Genomic DNA, 22,102 nt, shown 5'->3' on the forward strand with positions numbered 1-22,102 from the left:
TAGCTCCGATCCAAAGACAAAGGAAACCTAAATGCTGATGCGGAGAACTTTACCCCCATAATCTGCAAATATCCGTTTAGAAAAGCAAAGGCGTGCGTTCAAGGGTTCACTGCTTACCCCATAATTATACCAATTAAGCTGATTACTCCCACTGTTCTCTGCCGGTGGGGGAAAAGGAAGTAATGCCACAACGGAGCCTGAAATTAAAGTCTACCTCTGCAGGATAAACACCCAGTCCGATTGAAATATCTATCCGGGCACCATGCTTGCTCCCTCTCTCTCTCAGCCTCACAGATCAATGAAAGCAGGTTGGATAGTTCAAGGAGGAGGGGGTCGGTATGGATGATGTGGGGGAAGGGGGGAGTCATTCAGAAAACCAATCGATGGACAAAATAAATATTTCATACTCGACAGCGAAGCCTACTATGACTTCTCTCTCTCTCTCTCTCTAGTTGTCTGTGGTAAGACTTCCTTCTGTATCACTTTGGAATGGAATAGAGGAAGCAGGAAAAACATCAATCATTACCATCAATAAATCATGTAAAGTTTGGATTGGGTGTATTTTCAAAGGCTTGGCTCTGTGTGCGATTTCTACCGAGTGTCCTAATGACACCACAGAAAATGTCAAGATAATCTCTAGCCAAGTAGTAAGGCAGATAATGTGTGGTTGGATCAGAGTTTTCTCGTGTGTTTGTGTGTGTGTGTGTGAAGATAAACGGAAGAAAGTGCCAGTGGTTACTTTCAATTATGTCCTTATTCATATTTAATGGTGTTTATTGGAGCTTAAGGTCAATGGTGGTGTGTTTACGTGCCTTTCCCAACACTGAGGGAGGCGGCTGGCGTCCCGCTGGTGAGTCTGGCGCTGTCCCTTTAAAAATGCACGGCGTTCCACCGCAGGGAGCGGTGACCCCCCCCCGGCCTTAACCTATTGAGCGGTAAATATCACGTAACACGGCCAATGAACCTCCGCATCTCACAAACTTCCTCTTTCCTCTCACCCAAAGAGTGATCCTTAAGAAGAACACAATGGTATCTGCTTCATTTTATGAAAGAAATACACTGAGGATCACTGAACATTTGGAGGATCGTATCGCGCAAAGCATACAGTACATATCAGCCTGTATGTCTTGGATCTTGTTTCAACATGGAGATTTGTTCATCAAGACAGGAAGTGCTTTGAAAGGCCAAGTGCCAGGGTATGTGAAGGGAATTTGATACTGTATCAACATTCAGGAAGATGAATTATTCTTGGATTTTTTTTTTTTTTTACTGTGATGGGATTCCAAGGTACCTGTATTTCATGCCTGATTTCATACAACTAAGACATGAAAGCAATGTCATCAGTTTATGCAAAAATGCAAGTGCTGGTGTCCACAGGACACCTTTGAACTGAAAATGAAGTATTATTCCCTCAACTGTAGGAGACGACATACAAAAATCGAATTGAGCTTTCAATTCAGAAGAGAAGCAATCAATACGCAGCGTTTAAAATGAAACATCAATCGTGACAATCAGTACGATGTTAATCTTCTAAAGAAGGATAATGCACAATTTTCTGTCACAAGTAGGACGTTCCAGTAGATGTCTCAAGGAAAGAGAGACATAATCACTATTTGATCTACGAGTACACAAAATAATCTACTATTCTTAAACTGTAGCTCTAGTAAAAGCAGTGCTTATATGAATTCTGAATCATATTACTAAAATGGACAAGACACGCAGTGGCTATAAAAGAAGACAGGATGACGAGAGCCCGCTCTGACGCATTTGGATTGTAGGAATACCCAGCATCCCCACAGTCGAACTCGCTTCTAATGCCACGGGGGTATTTATAAATTGTGTGTAAGTGCAGGTGGAAGATCAGACTATGTGAACACTCTGTGCTGCTGAACATTCTGCCCCACTTTCACCCCTTTTCTTTCTTTCTGCTAACCTGTGGAGTTCAGTGGACATGAGACAAGTGAGAGTACAACTAGGAGTGAGGGTTCAGGATGCTTCTTCTTTTGTGTGGAACAGTGCGAGTGAAATATGTGTCTTTGTTCATCTTCGTGAGTCGATCATGTGCACCTGTGTGACTGTTTCCGTGCATAAATGCGTCTATATGCGCTGTTATGACGTATGTGTAAGTGTGTGTGTGCGTGTGTTTGCGTGCGTGTGAGAGACAGAGAGGTTAATCGACAGACAAATTCCTCTCCGTACTAATGAGCTGTAGCTGTGCTGCTCTGTCTGCCTTGTCTCTCAGGCCCACCTGCTTGCAAACCACTAAAAGGTTTGAATTAAAATTTTAAACAGAGCTGTGCTGTGCTGCCTCCATCTGAGAACACATATAAAACACACTTAACTGACTGTGAGTCAGATCACGTCAGAAATCTTCGCTGTCTCCTTAAAGCCGTTCAGAAAAAGAAAATGTTCTGGAATTGTCTTTTTTAACACGCTTTCAAACATGCTTTACAGCATTGTTTGGACATTCTATCCTGTATGTGGACTGCGTTTAGTGCAGCAGATTTATATTCTGGGAAGATGCCATCAAGCAACATGTTTGCAGTATAGTTTTAAAGGTGTTCGATACAACACAAGATAAGCAGCACACATTCCCTGAGACAAAATATGCCACACTCTGGTAAATAAGTTATCTTTTAGATTTGATGTACACTGTACGCGATATTACCTTATATGAAGATACGCCGGCTGTGTAACAACGTAATGGTACCAGAAAAAAGCATAGAAAACCTTAAAGGCTGCCGTTGAAACAACATCCATATTCATATTAAATGGAGAAACTGCTCAGTCATTTTGAATGTGCACATCATGATACCAATTTCCATGTAAATGTGATGCTGCAGCCACAAAACAGAGACGGATCTTTTGACAAATGTCACACTATAAAGGTATCATAACGCAGCAGAAAGCACGTTATGACTATTCATGAAAGCAGTTTCCTCGCGATTTCTTTTCTGCTGCTCTGAAACAAGTGCAAGCCCCCTATCTCTGCCAGCATAATTAGAATATGGGACTTCCTAGTGCCAAATGCTTCACCACGTCTTTACCAATTATAGCAATTTCTACTTTGTGTGCCCAAGGGTTTCTGAGGGCCCTTTGAAAAGGAAAACCCCTTTTGTTCAGGAGAGGCTCAGGAAGAAAAGGAGGGAGAGTGAGAGATTTTTGACATAGAGGGAAACGTGTTTGTGTTAAGTGCAAGCCTGTCGACCGCCTGCATGCAAATCTCTGCCTCTGCATCCGTGCATGTATGGGCATGTTCATTTATCCATCCGAACAATTGTTTGCCTGTTTGAATCTGAGTCTGAGCGGCGCAGCTGTTCAAAGAGGACACCAACTGGCGGTGGGATTTGTGATTTGAGAGGAGACGTTTGCCTACTGTTCACGGTCTCTGAAAAGAAAAATAAGTCCTGGGAATCCTCGTCAGATTTAGCCACTGGCCATAATTTGCTGGAAAAGCAGGGTGGATTGGAGTGAAAACAAAAACCATATATCTCTTAAATGGCCAAGAATGACTATAAAGAAGATATATGAAGAATAAATGTAATATTTAATTGTTTCCCCACTCATCAAGACATCAAGGAGCCATTATTCTGCGATGAATCAAAGATATCAAATAACTTGTGTAATAGGATTGGAATTTAATTGAGCAGCTTTGAGAGGACTTCAGCCCCTGTAGCACAATGTTTTACTCAAGTGTTAAGCTGCACTTAGCTGCACCCTCTCGTGTCACTTTTGGTTGCAAAAAAGTCAAGGCTGCAGGACAGTTAAAAAAAAACAGTGGGACTACGTCCATGTCATATACAGCCTATTGTTCACAGATGTGAGTCACATATGCGAAAACATTTTTTTTTAGTTGGGTCCCTATTGCCTGCAGTGTGCACATCGTCTACGTCTTTAGAGACCAGGTTGACGTTGCGAGAGAGAGAGAGAGAGACATTATCTACATTTATCATTCTAGTTTCCATTTGCAGCTGTGGACTGAAAAGAAAGGTATTGAATGGCTGCACCAATGGGGAATGAAAATAGCATTGAGCTCAGTATCAACCTCAAGGAGGCTTAACGCTTCTGCATTCTGATGCCCTGATAAAGCCAAAGAGGATCGTGTGGGAGGAAAGGGAGAGAGAGAAAAGAGTGACAAAGAGGAAACCGAATTTAATCAAGTAAGGAGGTGGAGAGAGTATTCAAGCCTTTCTGCCTGGATCTAGTGTTTGTGTTACACAAAATCACTTTGATCCCCCCCCCACAATTTTTTCATTGAGTTTTCTGCAGTCATGTCAAATGCATAAATGTGCATCACATGAACTAAACATGTAGTGTTGGTATAGTGGGCTCTATGGAGGACCACACACCGCATCGGGCCATGCTCGGCACATAACGATGACGAGTGCAACAGAGCGAGAATGCCCCTCTACTGGATGACAGGCATATCCGTGCCCAAGTCACGCTCCCAGGAGTCCTTCAGGGGTGTATCGGGGGTCGGATTCAGGGAGTCAATTTGGTTATAGATAATGGATATTAACCATTCTTGATTGAAGTCAATGATGAGAAACAAGTCAATTTTGGTGGTCGGGGAAATGGGGGAACTGCTTTTTAACAAAGTTCCTTATTTGAAAAAAAAAAAAACCCCAGAAGAGATGGCCGTTGGGCACGTTAAATCTAAGTGACAGGGACATGAAGGATGAAAAGTCCCCCACTTGATATAAGTCATTAAGTATTAAAAAAAACATAGTTTTACCAACGTCAGAAGGCAGGGTCAGAGCAGGGCGGCAAGAAAAGGTGCCTATTTATTGGAGGCATTGGAAAAAAGGAAAAGGTGGTGATCTAATATCATCGGTGTGTACAGATGCAGATGGAGAAGCAGTTGAATCAACAGTTGAATCCTGGAGATTAATTTAGAATCAAAGCAAAATTTTTCTGTGATAAAAAAAAAACACTTCACCCTATCCAAGTCTTTCTTTGCACCAAGTTAAATAACCTTCTAATGCCTTTCTAAAGTAAACCCTGCTTTGGTCCAGTGAAATTATATCTGGCATTAAATGTAGGAGACATAAAGGGGTTTTAGCCCATATTTTAAAGCATACAGTGCAAGTGGCAGGGTCCTTACATTTCTTCAGAAGCAAAGATACGGACGGCATTGACAGACGCTGGTAGTTGTCCTCCCTAAAAGGAATCCCTGTACATCCTCGCTAGAAGTGGGGCCAATAACAGACTGTACCTTGGATAATTCGGGGCCAGGGGACTCCCCGTTTTGCATCAATACGATCACTTATTATATTTCTAGGGTGGATATAGGGCAACCCAGTTCCCCAGCAATGGTTTAGTTTCGGGTATGTCAATGAGTCAAGGGGATCAGGGGTCATTGTGGAAATTACGGGGCATTCAGAAGTATAGAGGATGTTGGAGTATTCTAAGAAAGACTTATTCATTTTCAGCTGGATCAAAAATAAGACTACCACTTGTCGATTTGATTCTGGGGTTTAATCCGGAAGCACTGAGTGCTTGGGCCTGTTGCGCTCCCAAGAGCCTCCCAGGATTGTCACCCTGTTCAAATGAGCTTTGCTTGGATCGCCTCAATTGTTTCCTCGCTATGTGAGTAAATAGAACGTTCTCTTCCCAATTGCACACTACAGAGGCGGAATTTGATAGGGTTGCTTGTTTAGAGGATGAACTGTCAAAACTCAGATTTTGACCCAATTAAAGTCTCCACCTATGATTAAGAAAGTAAGTAAAATGTAATAATAATGCACTTGTCACAAAGTGCTTAACAAGGGATGATAAAATAAAAGAAGAGATCACCATAGTAGAAGTGACCATTCAGGGGTGATAAAGAGAATAGCACAGTACACAATAAGATAAATAATGCACGCAGACCTGGTTCATTCATCTAACCCAAATTAAAATGTCATGGTGATTGTCAGTATTTGGGATTATAGCAGAAACATTTGACAAAAATGTTTTGTCATCCCAGTTGGGTGCATGAATGGAAGCATAAATAACCGCCCTGGCTTTAGTTTGTCAGATGGCGCCCGGTGAGCCCTATCAACTCTGGTGGAGAGTCCAAGACATCGCCGCCAAGAACCTTTGCCAGCAGCTCTGAGCAAAAGTCGGGACGATGAGTCCACACAATGTGCCAACCATGGGACTCGGGGTCGATGGCTTTGGCTAACAGTTTAGCATTGTTTTCAGTTAGCATTGCATGTTGTTTCCACAGCTAGTATGCTCATCCTGTAGATTGCCTTTGAACTCGGGCAACACCGTACCTTGAATGCAGTCTAGTATTGCTAGTTTTTTGGGGTATTTTTGTGTCAGCGTGTCTGTTTTGTATGAAGGATTTGAATGATCCTATACGCCAATCTACTGTAGAGATCAGGTTATTGCATTACTGTATAAGTGTACTGTTCAGCAGGGAGGGGTGGAAGACGAAAGATGGAAACCACTCTAATGATCTCAAGAGTCTTTCCCTCTTTCCATTTCCTCTCGCTCACCCACTAATTTTGTCCTCTACATTCTCTCCCTATCTTCTCTGTCTCTCTCCCTCTTCCCCTGTCTCTCTGTAAAGGAGAGTTGATGTTTCAGATATTAGTGAGCTGTGTCAGACAGTTAAACTGCCCTTTATCGATTCCTCTAAGCTTCACTCTTTCCAAGCAGCCGTTATGTTTTAATGGCTTGTAATGGAGCCTGGTCCTCTTTGATGTCCAATTGCTGGGAGAGTCCGCCCTTGTTTTTGATATTGTTTCAAAGGATCCTCCTAATGCTGGCCGCAGAGAAGCGCGCTTCCTACACTCATTTTTAGGCCAATGAGGTCCCCAGCCCTGTGATGACATCGGGCGGGGGTCATGATTAAAAAGAACTAGGCTACTTAACCATGCAATATCAGGTCAGGGTTTATTGGATGACTGCACCGGACAATGCCTTTTTACAGCCAAGCTGTTAATCTGCAATCTGAGTGGATGCGAGATTAGCGGAAAGAAGAAAAAGGATTAAATTTTTTTAGAACTAATGAATAATGTTCATTCTTTAAGACTTAAATAACATTGACATGACTTTGATTTTAAGCCAAAAAGGTTGGAAACTACTGGCTCTAAGTCAAAACTACATACATTTCTTTGCACTCAAGCACACTTTTTCTCCTTCTTTTCTGAGTTTGCTTGTTTTTTTATTTGGATCCCCTTAAGCTTCAGGTGTGTGGCACCTTATAGGAGATGTAACTATGATCATAGTAGAGCTCCTTCATTTGCTGCCATGTGCAGGGAAACTCTGGTCTGAGTTTCTCAATCAGTCACAGCAGCCTCCTCCAATTCCATAAATCATATGCCTATTTTGCCTCATTCCTCTGTTTCCCTACGAATTTCTTTTTTTCTTCTTTTCTTGCTCCCTTATATATTTTACCTTATAGGATTTTCCAATTAAAGCTGTATTTTCATTTACAAACTAAAAGTTGTATACACCCAGCTAGCTCTTCAAAGTGCTATGACCTAAATAAGGAATATCAAAGCCTGGAAACCCCAAAAGAGAGAGAGAAAAAAAAACTGGGCACAAAAAAAACATACAGTCTTCAAAAATGGGGTGCGTATTTTAAAGTCACTATGTGTGAATTATTCACATGTACAGTTAGTTTATAGTTGGTGGCAGATCCTGCACCACCATCAGTGCCAGTATGACGTACTGATTTTCTTTACTACTGGGGGATTGAATGAAAAGGTGGCATTCCGGATCTTGCATCCCTTTTGAATGTGTCCCATAGACGTCGTTGTCAAAGTTGTGTATCAGTGGAATAAAAGAAAGAGTGAAAAACAGTTTGGATTTGTTGTTCCTACTTACTACTGGGGGAGAGAAACGGAAAGACGCTCCATCAAAAGCTCTTGTTCTTATTGAGTGCCTACGAACTAGCATGTTTATTCAACATGTAGCACCAACAGTTGCAACCCGTTAACGGCTTGCATTCAACAAATGTTGCTAATTAGCTAATTACCGCTTCCTGTCAAATGGCACGCGTTTGACACTGTGAATGGGTAACGAGAGCGTGCGTGAGCTCAGCTTTACAGTACGCGCCGCTGCGTTCTACAAGTGCAGGCGGCATTCATGACCGAAAAAAAAAAAGTCTGAATAATACACGGCATAGGATATAATTAATATTTCCTTCTGTCTCTTTAGGGATAAAAGATAGTGATATTGTGAGAAAATAATACATGAAGAGGAAGTCATTTTTGTCTCTTGTTTTGCTTTCAGTTTAAAAATAGGCCTTGTATAACCTCATCAGTAGTCCAAGAAATCCTGGATGCAACTTACAGCTAGGAAACAAAGGACGTTGAGATCAAGCTTCTCCAGTTTGTGAAGCAACATGAGACCAGAGTTTCCATAGAGTCAGGGACACCACTTCCTGTGTATGAAATGAATATTCTGGGGGGGTCATTTATATAACCTTTAGATGCCCACAGAGGAAAACCAGCACACCCTCACCCTGCACAACCCGGTGAGCCTTAACTTGACATATAATGTTGATAAATGGTGATCTATTGTGACGCTCACACCGCCTTTCTCTCTGAGATTTAAGCTTAAACTTTGGAAGTCATGAAATATTGATACGGTACACAGGAGGATTTGACGCAAGTGAGGCAGAATACTGCAGTGCTAGGCATCACATGTTTTATTGAAGCATCCAGTGTAGCACTCAGCGAGAGTGAGAGAAAGAAAATGGGGAAAAAGAAGACTCTGAAGAGCTGGTGGACGCTTAAAAAAAAAGGAGAATGCTGCACTTCAAGGAGGCAGGGATGCAACTCTGCTGTCCCTAAATTGCCTGGTTTAATGAAGCACCAACGATCGATACAGCAAGTACGGAAGAAAAAAAGGGCTTCATATACAGGTAAATAGCATCTCTATGTCCAGTTCTTGACAACACTATCCTGAGGAGGCGCATCCACTTCTCCCTCCCTTGACTTCATTATTCTGTGTTCCTAAAAGATAAATGAATCAGAGGTTTGATGCAAGCTCTACATTGAGGACCAGGATGGAAAAAAGCCGGATTTTCCAACCTTTCCATTAAAGTCTTTGAGATTTTTATTCCCTTAAAATTTAAAGGTGAATAATAATTATGTGCCTGTTTCAACAGTGGGGGACACAAAAAAACAAAAAACGCCTCCTGCAAAGTGAGTTCTTTCCAACGTTCTAGCAAAAACGGTTTTCAGTTCTTCTTGAGAGGCAAATGATCGGGAAGCATCATTTTTCATTAAACACTCGACATGGCTGAAAATGAACAGTGCCGCCACTGATACTCCTAATTGGTGAGTGTGAAGGGGACCGCCATTTGGGGCTATATTTCGGCACTCAATGAGCCATTTAATACAAAAAAACAACTTCTCATGAGTTAAGAAAAAAAGGAATAGCCTAAAGCAATTGCAGCATGTTGACTGCGTACAGATATAAGTGCCAGCCAGTAGCTAAAAAAAAGCTTGCCAAATGCTTCCTGGAATTATGTAATATCATGTTGTGGAGAATGCAAAATTGACCACACATCAAGATGGCAAGCCAAGAGGATGCCTTCAACATTTATTGTCCCGTGGAAAATAAAAACCACAGCAATCAGTGGCGTTTGTGGCTTATGGCAGTCCACAAACGCAGCTGCGTCTTGCCCATTGCCATTTTTTCTTTTTTTTCATTTCAATTTTATGCTATTACAGTCTATTTATGTCTGGCTCTGTCCGTCTCTTCCTCCATAGTTCCCTCAATTCGCTCCTCGCCATCTGTCCATTGGGCCTGGTAGCATTCTTATCCACCATTTTAATGTGCTTGGGCAGTCATTTTACAACCACAGTGACACGTAGAATGCAGCATTAAAAAAAAGCACAGAGCTGGTTGGGGAAGGATTTTCGACAAACGAACCACTTCAACTGCATCACAAGACGCGAGGCAGAATCAGAAAGTGTCCCAAACAGATCAATCCGTGGGTATACAGAGCTTAACAATACGCTGCCGGCAAGTGGAGCTTAGCTGGTGGAGTACTGTATGTGTTGCATGCCTTGAGCTGTGTCAGACGGATGGTGGCCTTTTTTTAGAACCTGGTAAATGCTGTCTGCCTCTGATCTAATGCTTTAGGTATATAATACGTTTCATTCATCGGTTGCTGTTAGTCAACACATTCACACGGAGAGAGGGAGCGGTGATGGTCAGGCAAGCTATACTGAATGCAGACAGAGAATATATTTATTTATTATATATTTATTTATTCATTTTTTTATCCGATTTCATACTTTGGTTCGCAATCAGAGTCTCCTAACATGAATTGTCTTGTGTAAAAATTACGCAGAAGGTAGTTTCTGGATTGTTAGCTACGACCTCAAAGGCCAAGCTAGCACTATCGCTAATCTGCTAGCATATTCACTGCCAGCTAACCACTATTATTAAAGTGATATCTTATGGACACACAGGCTGAGGGTTTGACAATATTTTTTATATTTTTTTTAAAACCTGCCTTTGTGTTCCTTAGTGTTTGTTTATCCTTAATTAAAAGCACCTCAAACTTATTCTAATGGAGTCCAGGAAACACTCCTAGCTGAACATTTTAAAATTATACATTTATCAAATTACAATTTGACAAAAGTAAATAAAGGTGAAAGAATAACTAAACCTGTAAAGTTGTTCTACTGTGCCTCCTTTTTATCCTCTTCAACATTACTTAAAGGTTGTAGCCATTTCTCCTTCCTTCTTATTCGTCCTGCATCTTCTCAATTAGTATTATTAATATTTATATCATTGTTTCACTCCCTTACCCAAACATAACTGCTCATTGGCTCCGATACTAAAACCTGCTTTAAGTATGGGTATGTGCATTTGAGGGTGGGCAAAAAGTGTAATGAAGGGCTACGCAGCGGGAGTTTATTTTTGTTGAGGCTTTCGACGCTGACTTCATTAGGCATCGGCGCTGATTGAAAGCTATTTTTATGGTTGTATGATTACGCTTTTTTTTCTAGGAGTGGCTGTTCTCTCCGTTATCTCTACCGTAGATAGTATCAGCGAGCTCCCTGTTTTGATGTGGAAATGATGAGCTTGTTAAGCCTGGCCTATAAAAATCAACATGAAAAAATTCTCTATTTCCAACAATTCTAAAAAATCCCCCTGGAGTTGCCCCATAAATGTTGTGGGGTGAAGGATTCAACCCCCCCTACCCCCCCCCCCCCCCCCTCTCTGTAACTTGACGCTCATTCACCAAAAAGAAAAATATATTCAGTTACTCTTAGCAACAGTTGCCCTCGTCATTCAATACAACTGTGAATTCTTAAGGCAACTCCTTTGAACACATTAGGTGTTTCCTCAGCTATTTACCTCACGTTTCCCCTCAATAATTTGCCGTCTGGTATTCAGACAGCATCGGAATGTGTGTTGAGGATTGAACCGGCGTGCATTTGTAGGTGTTGGTCTGTGTGTTAATAGTGAAGAGAGGCTGGTTGGTAAAGTGCTCTGGGGAACACGGCGTACCAGGCAGAGTGCTCTGTAGAGCAGAAGATTGCTACTGCACTTCTCACAGGTAATCGCTGACAAACAAGCCAATAAACAGAGAGGAGAGCCCATACACATACAAAGACTCTCTCACACACACACACACACACACACACACACACACACACACACACACACACACACACACACACACACACACACACACACACACACACACACACACACACACACACACACCTAAGAGCACTTTAAGTTCAACTATGCTTTGAACCCCTCTTTCTAGACTGAGATCATTACCAGCAAAAGGATGTGAAGACAGAAATTTAAAAAAATGACTCTTCTTTTCATTCCCTCCATCTTGCCGATCTTTTTCACTTTTGACTCACCCTGACAAAACCAGCATGCAGAAAGAAACATGAAAAGCAGCCGATTCGCAGTAATTGCAAACAGAAGAAAGCCGTATTATGTGACATTCAGTTCAAAATACAGCCTCTTGAAGTGTGCTATCTCTTGCAAGCACGGACTTCACTCTTTTTCTTCCTTTTTTTTATCTGTGCCCGATAACCTTTGTAGGGTTCACAGCAAATGAAATGTATTCTTTGGAAGGAGGCATTTCCCCACTTTGGTCAGGGGGTCAGAAGTTTACTAGATAATACAAAAGTTTAAAGCCTACAGTGAGCAATCATCAAGCTCTACGAATGACATACCAATGACCCAAAAACTCAAATATTCCCAGCTAGATCTTGTGATTTGATAACGCGTTTTGCTTCACATACAAAATGCTTATTGGAAGTTGAGCTCAAATTTAAAACAACACGACAGTGCTGCACCGGGTTTAAGCCATTCTGACTCTCTGTCTGATAGTAAAATGAGGGAGGATTCTACGGATTAGAGCAACGCCAATTAGACATTCACCCTGGCAAGGTTAATAAAGGATTAAGCCATGCGTTGGGAATCCTTTGAAATCCCAGGACCTACTCTGCAATTCTAAGGGACAAAAGTTTTTTTTGAAAACTCAATTAAGTAGCAAATTCAGGTTTTCTGACAATAATGCCGAATCCAGAAGAAACCCCAGACTCATGGATACTGTACATACGACACATGCATGCATACACACGATAACATGAACCCTACCTGCACCAGATTCCAGCCCTCCAAGGACTCTGCGATAATGGAGGTCACAGAGGGGCAGACACCACCGAAGATCATCAGGTGTTTGGGACCGTAGCATATGGCATCAAAGAAGGCTCTCAGGCCCTTGGCGTTGTCACACTACAGTCAGAGAGAGGGGGGGTGAGGGTGAGAGTGGGGGGGGGGGAGGGGGAATAGAAAGAGAGGCACGAGGAAAAGAGAGAAAGGACATTTTACTTAGTTTTGTATGTAAAAACCAGGAGGTACAATAGAAAAACAGTAGAAACATATGGATTTTAAGATGAGGGTTCATAGATATGCATAGATAGACAGATCAATAGATTAATGGATAGAGAAAAGAAAAAAACAGACTCTGCGCTCCTCTACAAAACACTATTTATGGATAAAGTTGAGATTTCTGTTCATTTACGTTAAGAGAATACGTAAGATCGTTTGAGTCACAGAAGTGGGGCGGTACTCGATAGCCTAATCTGTGAGTCAATTAATCAATAATTACCAGTTGGAATAGAAAAACTGCTGCGATACAACAACATACAGTGACGGATGCACCCGGAAAGCAGCATCCTCACTAGTGTCTGTTTATTTGAATGTATACCGAAAAACGATGTGACATTTAAATAACATTTAACTTACTCATAATCTCTAAGCGCTGTGGCACATATTAGCATACAGTAATTGCTACCTTGTGAGTGTGTGTGTGTTTTGAAACCATCGTGTAAAGCGATGTATCTCACAGGCTGAGAGAGCGGGGGCCCCCGCTCTGATCCAGTGCTGCAGAACGCAGCCATTTCACATCACTATAGCAACCAGAGGAAAGGAGTGTGTGCGAAAGAGAGAGAGAGAGAGCGAAATGAGAGAAGAGAAGAAAGAAAAAAAAACAGGTTCCCTATTGATTGCTATATGAGCTGGCTAACTGGTTTTGCTGTGATTTCCTGATTTCCAACCATTGTAATGATATTCCCATCAGCGGTAAACACTTCCACCCTCAGTCCTCTATTATTGCCACTCGATTCAGGATGTATTCCCATTTGTGGTGGACAGATAGATGGACTGACTGACTGGCAGGTGGTGCGTGAGTGTGTGTGTGTGTGTGTGTGTGTGTCTGTGCCTTTTGAAGCACTCCATCTCATCTGGAGAGTTATTTGACCTTGTTAGCCATCAGTCGGCGACTGAATGAGATTTTCCCACCGAACAACAGCGCGGCTGCCCTCCGCGGCACAGATTGAAAAACTCAAAAATCGAATGTGGAGGAATGAGACTCCAAAAACAGACTGTTTCTGATCAGTGGGTGCCTTTGTTAGGAGCGTGGCGGGTATCATTACTGCAGGCGTGATGCATCGTTATATCTTATGAGGATGCATGTTGAGGTTGAGGACACAGAGAACCTTGTGGTGTCACTCCGTGAGCTGCTACAGCCATCTCCCGGCATCGCGCTCACCCGTCCGCAGAACTGATTTAATCATAGATTTGAGTCGTCAGGATTCTGCCTTTCGATGTTCGAAGTAGAAGACCAGGTGGGATCGAGGTTCCCCCCTGTGCATGTACATCCACGCTGGCAGAGAACAAGTTTTGCTGTAATGTCAGTCAAAAAATAGACAAGATATGCCTCAGGTGTAGGGAGAGGATGTGATTAGACACAGTGGGGATTTCTTATCCCGGCCACATGGCTGAATAAAACAGCAGGCTATTAAAAAAGATATTCCATTTGCATATTCTGATCATTCATTTCTCTCCAGCTGGTCATAACAAGACGGGTCGTAGGATTGTGACTCTCAATCGGTAACCATGCAATAGAAAAAGAAATGTGGGCAACTAAACTTGTCAACATGAGAACAATAGAGCTTGGTGATGTTGCAGGTTTAAGCTGATTTATTACATAGAGTGAAAGTGTGGTGTAGGTGGTTAAGTATGGTTATGTTGCTCGCTCCCTCTGCTGCAGATTTAACTGTTTTACAGCATCTGAAACACGAGGATGGGGAACCAAACAGGCCCAGAGGTCACATCCAAGAGCTGCAACTTTCCTTATAGGTCAACTGCTGATTATCTTCTTGATTATCAATCTAAATCAATTTAGAAACTTATTTGGTTTCTAAAATGTCCCATCACAATTTCCTCAAGCCCAACAAACATTATCTGTTTTGTCCAACCAGTCCAACACCTAAAATATCCTCAAAATAAGACCAAAAAAGCAGCAAATCCTCAAAATGAAGAACCTGGAACTAAACAATGTGTTAGAATAAAATGACATAAAAGAAGAATTGATTAACGAATCATTTCAGTATATGTCTAATAGTATATGTCATTTTGTCTGGTGAGTATGGAATCTCTCAGTTACAATGAGTAATGAAATCACTAAACCTTTTTTCGTGGACAAAGGAATTCATCAGGGAAAAGTGAGAAAGCAAAGCAGCTTCAAGTAAAGCTAAAAATAAAATAAAAAGCCATCTTGTTCTTTTCTCCTCTCGTTCTCCGTTCAACCCCCACTTCATTCATCCTCTTCTACTTTTGCCACACACATGCACAAAATCTGTTGTGACTGATCACAGAGCCTTGACCGGTTTGTTGTCATGCCAACAGTGTGACTATCCACACTTTTTGCTCGAGATGAGGGAGGAGGCCGCGGCGGGGCCGGTGTAGCCATGGTTATATTTAGCCTCTCATTAGGTAGCACGACCACTCAGATATTAATCAAAACTTATTCAGCTATGGAAACACTGTACGGCTTGATACCAGAGACAAAGCAGCACAGACGGCAGAGAGGCAACGGAATATAATGGGACAAAAAGAGTAAAGAGGCACGGGGACGGTGATAGTGGGAGAAAAGGACCAGAAACACGGAGTTGAATAGAGTGGGAGAAAGAGCGTGGTGAAGAGGTATTAGCCTGATATTAAGCGTGCACTAATAAAGCCAAGGCAACCCAGTGTTATAAAGCTGTCCTCCATTATAACACCACAATGGAGTCATTCATAACTATGAGATTGATTCAGTGACTCTCTGTGATGCTCAGCTGCACAGCGAGCCCTGCAGGTTTGCAGTCACTCGGCTATCGAAATAATACATTTAAACATCTAATCTACCGCTATTTTTTTTTTCAAATTACTGTTTGAATATTTCAATCTTTTATCACTTCATCCCAGCACATGAGCCATTCATGTACGTGCAAAATGAAGCTCTACTCCTAGTTATTTCTGTCGCTTGCCTTTCCTTATTCTACAATGCTGAGAAATGTGCTTATTTTTCAAGGATTCCCAAGCAGTCGCTGAGAGGTTCGGGTACAGGCTGAATCGTACATCCCAATGTTCTCCAAGGTATCTGCTCTAAACAAGCTTTAAAGGGAGACAAATAGAACTTCTTCGTGTTTTTTTTCCCCCAGACAGTTATGAGGAAAAACCAGTATGACGAGGAAGACATCGCAGCACTTAACTCCCAAGTTGAGCAGCAAGAAATACTACAGCGTTTTATTTCCCTCATCCCCCAGTCTGAAATCTAATCCCTGGCATTTGGAGGCCATTTGGAGCAGATCGATGGGGTTAACGCCCGTAGTAATCTGTTTGACCGCCTTGGGAGACAGCCAAGGAAGGTGCATGTGTGTGTGTGTGTGTGTGTGTGTGTGTGTGTGTGTGTGTGTGTGTGTGTGTGTGTGTGTGTGTGTGTGCGTGTGTGTGTCTAAGGTTGAAGATCCATAAACAGAAAATGTACTTCAGGTGACCACAGCATGATGTCCTGCAGTTCATAACACACACTGGATTCTGAGTGAAGTTTTACTGCACTCACTGGATGTATGGGAGGAGATTGTTGAAATTTGTAAAATGCAATGAGTTTGCACCGCTTCCTTTACTTTCTAGCGGATATTACTGATGGGACAGCTGGCCAAGGAGGAGTTTATTTAAAATGGCCCCACAATTGTCGATTGTCTCGATGACATTTGCTTCACTCTGACCTTTACACAAAGCTGCTGAGATTCATCCTTATTGATTTATCATTACATGATGACATTAGCCTACTGTTATTGTGCAACTGATAAATCACACTCAATTAAGCTAAATGTGAGGAAACAGCTGCCCCAATGTCAAATTATCTCACGTTCCAATGCCATGATTTGCATCCTTTATATATTTTTAATTATAATTCTGTAACATCTTGGAAAACAAGCACCTCTTTAAAAAGGTCAGCATGCTTTTTTCAGAAAATAACTTCAAAGCACATCACAGCAAAAAAAAAAACACTAGACGGAGGATCAAAACACATCCAAAATCTGGTTTAACAGCTAGATTACCATTTTTCATGGGACAGGCCTTATAAATTAAGATTCTCTGAAAGAATAGAATCAATGTAGGGCTATTGGAATGAACTTCAGGAATCAAATATCATTCAAAAATCAGTACTATTCAAAAAAAAAATTCTAACATTAGCTAATCTTGCCCTCCTCGCCTCGGCCTACCAGCATAAACAGATGCTTTTGACACATGAATCAGATGAACAATAAAGTTTTCTGAATCACAATCTACCAGAAAAAAACAAACCACATTGCTGATAATGGCATTGGCAACGCATAAGCCTTTGTAGTGTCGTAAATATTAATAATAGGCTGAATTTGAGCATTAAATATTCGAATATAATTAGAATATTGAAAAAGAAATATGGAATGAAATTTGAATATTATTATAGAGGAAAATTGACAGCTCTAATGCAATGCAGTGCATTATATGAAGAGAAAACTACTTCAAACAACCAAAAAAACAACAAAGACAATCTTTTTTTCAGGCTCACCCATTATTCAATGGGTGGTACTTGTTGAAAGTTTCCTAAAGTAAAGTTACACAGGGTCAGCCACAAAACATAGTACAATGTAGGGTTCTGAACCCACAAGAGTGGCCCCCCGGTGTAGCTTTGTCCACACTGTGTTTGTGCGTGTGCATCTGTGTGTGTTTGTGCGTTTGTTTGTGCGTTTGCATGTGTTTGTGCATGTGCATGTGTGTGTGTTTGTGTGTGTGCATGTGTGTGTGCGATGATGACAAGAACAAGAGCTGATCAGAGCACCAGGGTGGCGCTAACCATGATGAAATGCCTTGTTAGCGCCGCAAACAGGGGCAGCTGCACCTGTCCCTCGTCTAATGGCAAATTACTGCGCCCAAATCAGCAACCTGAGGCCCAGTGCTGCACACACACATACACGACTATACTTACACACACACACACACAGAGAGAGAGAGAGAGAAAGGGTGGAGGGAGCCTGATCTGATGTCAGAAGCAATCTGCTCTTCACACACTGTATTTATTCAAGACCACCCAAACAGGTGATTACTGAGGACAAAATCCTCAAGAAAATATGATCACAGGTTAGGATTGGATGTCTACATGTTGTCGCCTCATCCATTATAAAATTGGCTGCATACTGTGTGTGTGTGTGTATATATATATATATATATATATATATATATATATATATATATATATATATATATATATATATAGCTGTGTGCAATAATAATGTGACTTTTCTCCATTCAAATAGTCTTTAGTCAGTAGATTTTTTTTGTAATGCTTCACAGCAAGAATATCTATCTAGGAAACTACAAAAACACAAAGGACAAATGACACACACACACACACACACTATGTGTCTCTCCATAATTTGCTACACCCTGTCGGCTGTACAAACGGCAGTGCTGTAACTTACATCTATGCACTGTCAACAGAGACAAACAGCATTGTCACTGCCGGAGCCCCCTCACATGCATCCATCCCGCCTGCTCGCTGTAAATATGCCATTTTTCTGATGTGTGGAGCATCCGTGCGGCAGCAGTGCAGCAGATGCAAATAGCTGGTCCTATCTAAAAGCTACATCTGCCTCTTGCATGCACTCCTCATTGGATTACTTCCACATCTCCAAGCCAGGAGGGGAAAATGTGAGCCAGGCTGAATGCAGCGTTTGCTAAAACATATGCTTGGCATTAAAGTCTGAGTAAGCAGGGTGCAGCCAATAGGTCAGATCTAAAGGAGATTATCTATCTCCCTGTGTACAAACCAAAATAATCCAACATGGCTGTGAATACCAACTGCTGTTGGAAGGAGGAGCAACAATTTAGTAAAGTGTTACTATTTCAGCGTAAGGGCATTGTAGTCTATTAGACTGTCGCAATAGTGCGTCAATAGCAATTTTATAAAGGAGAGACCCCATGAGTTCATTGGGGTCGTTCATCTGTCAATTAAGGTCAGCTCTCCAACTGCTGATGTACTCCTCCTCCTCCTCCGCAGTGGCAGCTTCATCTGGCCTGCTACCATCCTTACACACTGAGACATAAGATCTTCAAGAAGCTAGACCTATTTGTTCCCCATCAATGAGCCCCGAGGCAATTGAGAGGTCCACTGGGGTGTAACATATCACCCACCGCGCCTTTTATTTCTCTTTCTAAATAACCAGAAAGACATGGCTGGCAGGTCATTCGCAGACTTAAAGAACCAATGTTAAGAAGGGGAAAAAAGCAATAGCCAAAGCTTTAAGTGAGATACTTGGAAGAGAGGGAACGGGAGGAAGAAGAGGTGAGGACGAAGCAAGCGTCATGGCTCCTTGTGGTACCATTTAGACAGCGGGCCCCAGAGTGTAGGAGGAGAGTACACATTGATTGAGAGAGAGTGGATGAAGTAAAATTGAGAGCAGGTCGGAGTGATGGAGTTGTGTTTTTTTTTCTCAATCTGTTCCCTTCACATTGTATGCCAGCAATGCGGAGAAGAAGAAAAATTGAGGAACCCACCACTTGTCTGGGGGAGAGACTGGCATTTCAAATCCACTGCGACAGACTGACTGGGTTGCTGAAGCTGATGGCTGTTTGCCCTCCATTACCTCCTCTCTCCCTGCAGTCAGGCTCTTGTTATTGCACTCAATCTATCCTTTCGCTTCCTCGAGAGCTCAGATGGCCACCAGGATAACCATGACGGCACGCTGGAAGCCTCTTCGGTGGTGACAAGTCTCTCTTTTTCACTTTTTGTCTCTCTCTCACACACACTCCCCCATGCTTTCCCAATGCACACACATACACAAGATAAAACTACCATCCTTCAGCAAACGCATGCCAAAACACAGTCGTCAACGAATACGCACACATCGGGGCCTCGCTCCCGAATCCGAGATAAGCTTGAATTGGCCGGTGGTACTAGAATCAGAATGAACACATTGCACCTTTATTAGCAATCTGTGCCGCGCAGGAAGCAGACGGCGTGTTAAGCCTATTACAGGTTGTTGTGCTTTTTGACGAGGCCCGGCAACAGCTGGAACGCTACGCGCTAACGTGAGCGGGGACCAGTCCAAAGTGTAATCCCACCGAAAAATGAGCCAACTGGCCCCTCAGGAGTCAGGAGAAGAGCGGAGAGGAGAATGGCCTCTGAAGCGATGTTCTCGATCTACTAGCTTTGTAGTTCTGTAATTGGTTTCCTAGTGAGATTAGCATGGATTGCCGTTATTAGTGACCTTACAGTGAGTCCACTTTTTAACAGCAGACATTTCGAGTTCCCCTTCCATTCAAGCCATGACAACACCAGGCCTCAAAATCTGAGCAACCGAATTGAAATCAGCCACCATTCATTTTATCATTTGCACCAATGCCAAAACATCCCTTTTGAAAAATGTTCCATGTAACTGAAGTGCCATTTTTGTTTTGTGTGACTGTCATATTCCCCCCGCGGCTGTCATTTCCAGTCAACACTGAAGCCAGGGTTTCTAAAAGCAGTTAACTCCAGTCATGTTGATCGCAGAAATAACTTGACAAAAGCTCCGATTGGGTCAGCTGCTTTTTGCAAAGCTAGCAGCGCTGCTCTCGAAGGCAGGGTTTGTCTCTTGTATCACAATACCACTGTAACTCTATTTAACTGTTGCCCATAATGTTGGAATATTTTGTTTTCAGACACAATCCTGTTTATTCCTATTAAATGCATCAATAATCACTTTTGACCAGGTGCCACCCACTTTTAGATGGAATGGTACAAAATCTTAATTACTTTGGAGATCCCCTGACTCAACAACTACTGTAGAGATTGCCATTAACTTTGTTTGGACATTCATGTCTCACTTAATATAAATTGTTTACAACTTCCCTGACTTTTAGCTCATGGGGCCATTAGGTCAAAATTTAGATATTTGAAGGAATTACAAGGTTATTTCATACCTGCCCAATAGAATTCAAGCCCCCAATAAATGTCATGCATTCTATCATTGAGCTCTTAGCAACAGCAGGGGTGTCTGGCTTGCATATCTGCCTCCTAGTAAATGATGGACTGGAAGAGGGGGATAGAAGAGTGGGAAGAAGAAAGGGAAGAAGAGAGCCCATTATCAAGATAATTGTTTCTAGCCCCGAAGGTCCTCTGCTCTCTCTCCCATGGATGAAACTAGTAACGCGGGGCAGCAAAGAGAGCAAGCGGTGGGACAAAGATGATGCTGGTTGATGATACAGACAGACAGTAGTATATGACTGCAAAAATGTTTTAAGAGTCGGTCTGGTAATATGCAAATGTCCACGGCTACTGCAGAGAGACATTTCTGCAAGTCTGTTAGCATTTCAGTATTCTTGATTTTGGGGAGTCGTGGTTGGTCTGCCGCTGCAAAATTTACCGTGGTGGATTTTGACTCAAGGCATTCCTCATACATTTTTTTTCCTCCCCTCCATTCCATCACTGAGAGCTCGACCCCACATGAACTTGAAATAAAAAATTGCTACCCTTCAAGATACTTGTTAGATTTTGATTGAGCTTTTCTGAACTGAAGCAGCCCATAAAATGAATAATAACGGAGCACATCAAATCCCCCATATATTTCTTGTCTATTATGGATATAAAAGCTTTATGGACAACAACTGTGTGAAAGTTTCGACCCCATCCATCCCCTCTCCCTTCCTCCCCCACTGTCATCTTCTCCATCTTTGTGACATTCTTCCAGCGTAAGTCCTGCTGGAAAAAAGCTGACCTTTGCATTCACATTTTTAACTCCCTGCCTCCACTTTTTATAAGCCTGTTTACCTCATACTGTGCAATGGAGACCATCAGTCATATTAAGGTTAGGAGGAAAGAGAGATGGGAAAACCATATAGTTGAAACATACACAAACTAGATACCGTGACAGGCTGCATCATCTCAGTTGCTCAATAACGCAAGGGCTGGCACGGGATGATGGTTTTTCAACTGAGTTCCACACGAGTATGTGCTTGCAAGGTACCGCTCTCTGTCTGCCACCTAAGGTGGACACAGTGCTGTTTGTACACTTAATAAAGGTTAAAATGTGAAAATGGAAACGTGTCCCAACACGCGGGACTTGCGGGTTGTGTACCTCATTAGTTTGACGTGTAAAAAAGATGATTTGAGGTTTTATGGGGGTATTATGCCGGACCAGACTAACTGTTCCCTGTTTCCAGCCATTACGCTAAGCATACTGGCTGTAGCCTGATGTCCAATGGACAGATACGGATCTGTCTTCAATCTATTCATCAAATGCTCGGCAAGAAAGCA

At 42.2% G+C, this 22,102-nt stretch overlaps 1 protein-coding gene across 1 annotated transcript in view; it reads right to left on the reverse strand.

Moving 5' to 3' along the window:
* The window catches only part of gabbr2 (gamma-aminobutyric acid (GABA) B receptor, 2), a 146,039-nt gene that overhangs the window by 88,602 nt on the left and 35,335 nt on the right, over window positions 1-22,102 (reverse strand). Inside the window, exon 2 of the mRNA XM_084032891.1 lies at window positions 12,589-12,726. Coding sequence (XP_083889017.1) covers window positions 12,589-12,726 — 138 coding nt within the window. The remainder of the gene's footprint in view (window positions 1-12,588; window positions 12,727-22,102) is intronic.

The sequence above is a fragment of the Eutrigla gurnardus genome, assembly GCF_963514095.1.
Source record: "Eutrigla gurnardus genome assembly, chromosome: 17".
NCBI classification, from domain to species: domain Eukaryota; kingdom Metazoa; phylum Chordata; class Actinopteri; order Perciformes; family Triglidae; genus Eutrigla; species Eutrigla gurnardus.